Below are 6,000 nucleotides of genomic sequence, written 5' to 3' on the forward strand. Positions count from 1 at the left end.
AGTTTCACTCTGTTCGATGGAGTTTCTAGAAGCACTGTTGGCACCATTCCGTTGTGCAGTGTCCTTGCAGAGGTTGCTTCGGGTCAAAACTGCTTTCGGACCCTTCCCCTATTTTCGCTCTCCCCTGCTTGGCCTGGAACACTGGTTTTTGTCTTGGTGATTCATCCACCTGTAGCCAAGGGCCAAACTGTGCCGTTATTGAGTTTTTTAAGCTTGTTTTACTCAGTTCCTTAGTACACCCCTAATTTCCGTGTATTAACCATCCACACGAGACACAGAAATGGGGAAGTTTTTCGTATGTGAAAGGGATCCAGACTTTGGTTTCATTTACATCAATGAATCTCCCCCTTGAAGAGCTTTTTGCAATTTAATTTCCACTCGGACCCTCAAGAAGTTACCCCATCCGACTCCATCTTCCTCCGTGTCTACGTACATAACACTCCCAACTGATGCCCCAATCTGTGTACCCCAAGCTTTCATCATTGTACCGAATGGCATGTTGTGCATGCAAACCCAAAACACCTCGGATTGAAATAGCAAAAAGCTCGGTTGCATCATTCCTTCATAGGGCTGCAAAACAAACAGCATGTTGTCAAACAACCACGGTTTGCCTTCTAGGATACGATTCTTATCCACATGGTTTGCAAAGGTGATTATGAATACATTTCATTCCACCAATTGGAAGACCGCTCGTTTACTGATTCGCCATATTTTCTCCATGGTTCTGGAGACAATTTCTTTTCCTATTGTCCGGTCACAGCATATTATTCCTATAAGGCTTAAGCCCCCTTTCCTAATCACTTCATCGTCGCACCCCGAAGGGTTGACTATCACTTCTTCCTCCTCCTCTGTTAGCCTGAGGTGTCCCCACTGATCTTCAAGTTCTTCCATACTCTCCCCTGTATCAAGATTGAACACTTCACCTCTTTGTTCTCTAAGGAACCCTAGAGAGCTTCAGAGAGAAGACTATATCGATTTCTCTTTGCAACTTTGACTTCGACTATTGTTACTTCTTCGACCCGACCCCGAGATCTCAAATTCTTTTAACAGACAGCCACTTCCCTCCCCAGGACCTTCCTGTCCAGTTGAAAACATTGCTACCCAACAAACCACTTCTAAAGAAAAGAGGAGCCTCATCTTTTCCCTGTCCATGCCCAAAATCCTATTTCCTCTTTCCTCCATAACCTTACCCAATACTCACTAGCTTGGAATTCTCCCAGTAATAGGGGTGAGTTTAGCTAATGAATCTGATACAACAGACGCATTCCCATCTGAACTGTTAGAAAGTACAGCGGAAAAGTACCTCAAGTTTAACTTATAAAGTTGCTCCACAAGTTTGTCTAGATTGATAAATTCCAAGCGTTTCTTCTTAGTGGCAAAGTGCACTATATAGTATAAAACTAGAGTGACACTTAACAAATCTATAACCTAAATACTTATTTTAAGAGAAAACAAAAAAAGAGAAATTTTATTAGTCAGGTAAAACTCAAGAACAAAATGAGGGGGCTATATACAGCCCACCCTACACGGCTGGAGCCTTTACTCTGAAGGTAATGCGTTAGATGTTACAAGCCGTGTATGTAACGCATGGCCTTAATACCATGCGTTACTTGTGCTTGTAACGCACAAGAGGGGAGGGGTCTGCCCAAGTGGGCGCCCCTCCATCCAACATGAACCAAGAGATTCCTTTTCTCCCGAAGCTGCTTGTCCCCACCCGTGTTCGTTTTCCTACTCAGAGGTTTGTATCAACTAAGTCTGTCTACTTCCCACGAGTCATTTCTCTATGCTATTTCATCCCTTTTTTTTTTTTAACCTGATACCTTTGCAGAGACCACATCTCAACCCTGCAGGCAGGCCGCCATGACGAAACACACACATTTGGCACCTTTGCTCAGATTTGGATCACCGTTTGGTCAAGTTGGGTTAGATCCTACCTTGTGAGGCAACGGATCCTACTATTAGTTCTCGGTCTCTGCCTTTCTTTACTATTTGTCTATCTATGGATCTCGTGTACAAAAAGAATCAAAATTTGACTGGTTTAAGGACGGAAGCTCCCGGTCTGAACCCCGTCGTTGTACTGTGGTTTTACTCCCACCCAAATGTGAGTGTTTTACTGAAAAAATTGGTTGACCAGAAAAAGGCCAGCCTAAGAAAACAAGAACATTTTTTTAAATTAATTACTCCTTATACATTGTATTTGCAAGAAAAGTATTTAATCGCAGTGAGGAAAAACAAAGGTAAGGGAATCACAAAAATTTACATTGAAAAAAACTGGGAGCAGTTCTTATGGCAGTTGTAACAGAGCTTCATTTCTGTCCCTACACATTCTGTATATAGCCCCCAATAAACATCAATGCTTGCATTGAATTTTGTTCTCCAAATCAATTAAGATTTCTCAGACCAATAACACTTGAAAAAAATTTAATTAATCAAATACTCATATTTAATAAAGAAACACAAACTGTATAATTCCACATTAAGGTAAACAAAAACAAAACAAAAGAAACACGAACCACTTTCAACAAATATATTTGCTTTCCCTATCTATAATCAACGAACCCCATTCTTCAAGCTCTGATGATGATGATGATGGAATTGGATGAAGGACTTTAAGCAGAGCAATCTTTAGAGTTATTTTTTCTTTCCCTCCTTTCCTCTAGCAATCAGTTTATTCAATCAGAAGAAGGCTTGGTCTTCAAGCGGTAAAGGAGCTTTTTCTTCTTAGAGGTAGGATTGTCAATGGTCAGTACCACCTTGCCAGGCTCACTAATCTTGAAGCTATTGCAAACAACTGGTTCTTCCGATGAGGCAACCTTTCTAGCCTTCTGTATGATCACAGTGTAACTTTCTTCAGCACTTGGCACAAATTCTGCACCGTACCTCACCTCCCATCCCACTACTCGGACCTCCCAAGAGAGAAGGCAGGACTGCAAATCAATAATTCCCCATGTTAGGCCTTAGTTCAATACTCATCAAAAGAAAGACCCAAACTTTACATTGACTTAGAGGGATAAGGAAGGGGAAAACAAATGGTATCATTTAACGTGAGCATTTTGATCACAGCTTAAACTTCATTTATTAACAAGTTGAATGCAAGCTACTGAAGCTTCTCCATATTGTTAGCTAAATAATATGCTCTGATGAATTGAAGAAAGTTCAGTATCTTCGTAATTTATGTGCTCTTCAGCATTTTGTTACCTACCGTGAAAAACCATCAGTGCAGAACAACTTTTCTAAACATTATTGTTTCTTCAACCCCATAAAGTAGTTGGCATCAGCATAAGCAAGCATCTATGGAGGGTTTAACTCGTTATATTCTACTGACTTTGTTATGCTGTAAAAATTGTACTATTTCAATTGGTGGTGACATGCTATTCTATAAATGTATTTCAAGAAGAATTATCAATGCATAGTCAGCTTGTCCCTAATTAAATGGTACCGGTACAGAAAAAGCAATCATGCAACAGTATATAATGTCACTAGAGGGGGGTTCGGAGAATCCAAGGTTAGATTCCCTGTTTTCAATAGCACAAGATACCATAGAAGTTTACCCAACAAAATTGAAGTACTAGAAAATAGTAGTTTAAGTTCAAAGTCATTCTAGCTACTAGAAAAAGACCCTTGACCATAAGGACATATAATGATTCACCTCAGTAACTGGAAATTCCACTGTGTGCTTTGCTGCTGGTCTAATAGTAATCTCATTGGCAGCATCAGTTGTGCCAAATTCACCATCTTTGCTTAATCCTCCGTATTTGATTGGTACCTGTTCTGGAGCTATGTACCTGCATTTTACAAGCCAATTTAGACTCACAAGACAACCTAAATAACTTAGATATACATCCCAAGCCAGGTTAGATGAACATTTTGGCACTCACCTCGAAAGGGTCCCCACAGACTTGGAAGGGCCAGCGAAAACAAACTTGCTTTTGGTCCTCTGGGTCAGGAATGGGCTTATCATTCTGTTGACTGCCAGGTACCACCAAGGGACATTGATAAACACCTAACACAAAATCCAAACCGAAAATTAAAACTCCGAATAACATTGAAGAACCTACATGTAATTGAAGAGGACTATAGAGCATAACATACCTGTTTGGCAACAAATTCAGGATAATTATCTTGGAGAAGTTGAAGGGCCTGTTTGGTTGCATGTCTAAGCTCCCACTTCCCAGGCCCAGGAGAATTCTTCAAATCATTGACCTGAACAATAGTGCAAATACCGCCTGGGGTGAAATCCAACTTCCGGATACTCCTCTCCAGGAATTGAATTCTCCACCTCAAGAATCTCTGCCTCTTCTCTTCATCGGAAAATGTTTTCTGGTAGAGCTCCTTGCTTTGGAATTCCCCATAGACATTGTAGCACACGGGGTGTCCTTCCTTGTCAAAGCCGTGCATGAACACCACCTTCTCTAAATCACTGCCCAGGTCTTCTTCAAGCAACTTATCGATCCCAAACTCTTTCCTCCAGCGTACGGTGTTCTTGATCATAGAGAACGCATCTTTCACCTTGAAATCTCTCGCTCGGAGAAATTTCAAGAGAATGACATCGCTCCTCTCATCGGCCAGTAATGGTATACCCCAGATAGAGACCTCCTCCGGAGACAGAGGGGCTTTGGCATCTTTTTCTTCCGGTTCCGGAGGTGTAGCAGCCTTCAGACCTTCCGCATCTTTTGTTTGAGGTGGAGGAGGCTGCTCCTGTGGTACTGAAGAAGAGACCGCCACAATGGTTTCTTCTATGGCTTCCACAGTCTTTGCACCGTCATCATCTACAGAATCCGCAGCCACCTTCTCTTTAATGACTTTTGTAACCACCGCTGTTTCTGTTTGTTGTTCCGCGACTGTTGTTTCATTTTCTGGTTCTGCCTTCTTTTCTGCTTCATCCTTAGTTTCTTCTAAAGTTTCTGATTCTGGCTTTGTGGATTCTTCCGGTGCCATTGGAGGAACATCAGCAGTCACTTCGGATGGCTTTTCTTCAGCGGGTTTCTCCTCCTCTCTTTCCTCTACAGCCGCTGGCTTTTCTTCTTTTTTCGGTAGTGATGGCGGCGTTGGAGATGAAGCCAGAGTAGTGAACTCATGCTTGTTGAGCGCGTCTTGGATGAGCTGCTTAAGCTGTTCAAGTGCCTTTTTCTCGGTCTCAGAAAGATCAGCAACTCTGGTGCTCTCTTCCTCGAAAGAAACCGATTGTGGGATCATCTTCTCATCATTGTCAGCAGGCTTTGTGGACATGTCATTCTCTACGGCAGGCTCTTCTTCGACAGTCCTAGGCTTCACGGGCTCCTCAGTCTCTGGTACATGCGTTGACTGAGGCTCCTTCTCCACCTTTGTGTTGGCTTTCTCAGCCTGTGCAACATCAGTGACCACCACCTCTTCTTGTGTCAATGTCTCTTGGCCTTGCTTTTGAACAGATTCCTCAGCCATGCCGAATGATTATTTAGTTCCAACTCTAAAAACAGTACCTGAAAACTGCTAAAGATTTAGAACTTGACAGGGATGAGAAAGAGCTAGCACGTTCTCAAACTATAAATATGATGATATACAGAATAAGAGAAGTTAATCAGAGAGAGAGGGGGGGTTGTGGGAAAGGGTCGTGGGAAGGAATGGAGTTTTTAAAGAGTGATTAGGCGTCGTGGGCGTTGGGCTTTGTGGGGTAGTGGCGGTCTGTGGGGATCGGGGTGGGGATGGGACCAGACTGTCAAAAGGGTTCAAATATATTAGCCAGCTATGAGTATTCCACTTCGTGGGACCCCATGACTAAAACCAGTTTTCCAATCTGTCAACACATTCCTTTCATCAGATCATAGACAGACAACCTTTGCTTCGCGTTTTGTGGGAATCAATCACAGGCGTATTTGCCGGGCATTGTCTTTAATTTGAGAGTTGCAAAATTTAATGAAAGGTTTTTCGTTTGTTGAGGGGGTTGTGACAATGTGATTTGTGAACTGTGAAGGGCCTACATGTGTGCCTGGATGGTGTGAATCTTGAGGAAAATGCCAAAGT

General features: G+C 42.4%; 1 protein-coding gene and 1 long non-coding RNA gene across 2 annotated transcripts; one reads left to right on the plus strand and one right to left on the minus strand.

Annotated features, from left to right (window-relative positions):
• The first annotated feature begins 1,556 nt into the window (after positions 1-1,556).
• LOC122308456 lies at positions 1,557-2,067 on the plus strand. Its single transcript, XR_006242053.1, has 2 exons — positions 1,557-1,738; positions 1,829-2,067. It is a non-coding gene; the product is annotated as an uncharacterized LOC122308456 (long non-coding RNA).
• Positions 2,068-2,410: 343 nt separating this feature from the next.
• On the minus strand, positions 2,411-5,603 carry LOC122308455 (patellin-3-like). Its single transcript, XM_043121785.1, has 4 exons — positions 4,093-5,603; positions 3,879-4,003; positions 3,650-3,785; positions 2,411-2,927 (listed from the first exon to the last, which is right to left on the minus strand). The coding sequence occupies exons 1-4, from the start codon at positions 5,419-5,421 to the stop codon at positions 2,673-2,675; spliced, it is 1,845 nt and encodes a 614-aa protein (XP_042977719.1). The 5' UTR covers positions 5,422-5,603; the 3' UTR covers positions 2,411-2,672.
• Positions 5,604-6,000: the final 397 nt, after the last annotated feature.

This window comes from Carya illinoinensis, chromosome 4 (assembly GCF_018687715.1).
Source record: "Carya illinoinensis cultivar Pawnee chromosome 4, C.illinoinensisPawnee_v1, whole genome shotgun sequence".
Taxonomy (NCBI): domain Eukaryota; kingdom Viridiplantae; phylum Streptophyta; class Magnoliopsida; order Fagales; family Juglandaceae; genus Carya; species Carya illinoinensis.

Excerpts from the sequence above, each read along its gene's own strand:
- LOC122308455 (XM_043121785.1), bottom strand. The coding sequence starts at position 5,421 with ATGGCTGAGGAATCTGTTCAAAAGCAAGGCCAAGAGACATTGACACAA. Across the intron at positions 4,004-4,092 it reads CTGAATTTGTTGCCAAACAG|GTGTTTATCAATGTCCCTTG; the intron begins GTATGTTATGCT and ends ATTTTGTGTTAG. Across the intron at positions 2,928-3,649 it reads TGGAATTTCCAGTTACTGAG|TCCTGCCTTCTCTCTTGGGA; the intron begins GTGAATCATTAT and ends ATTGATTTGCAG.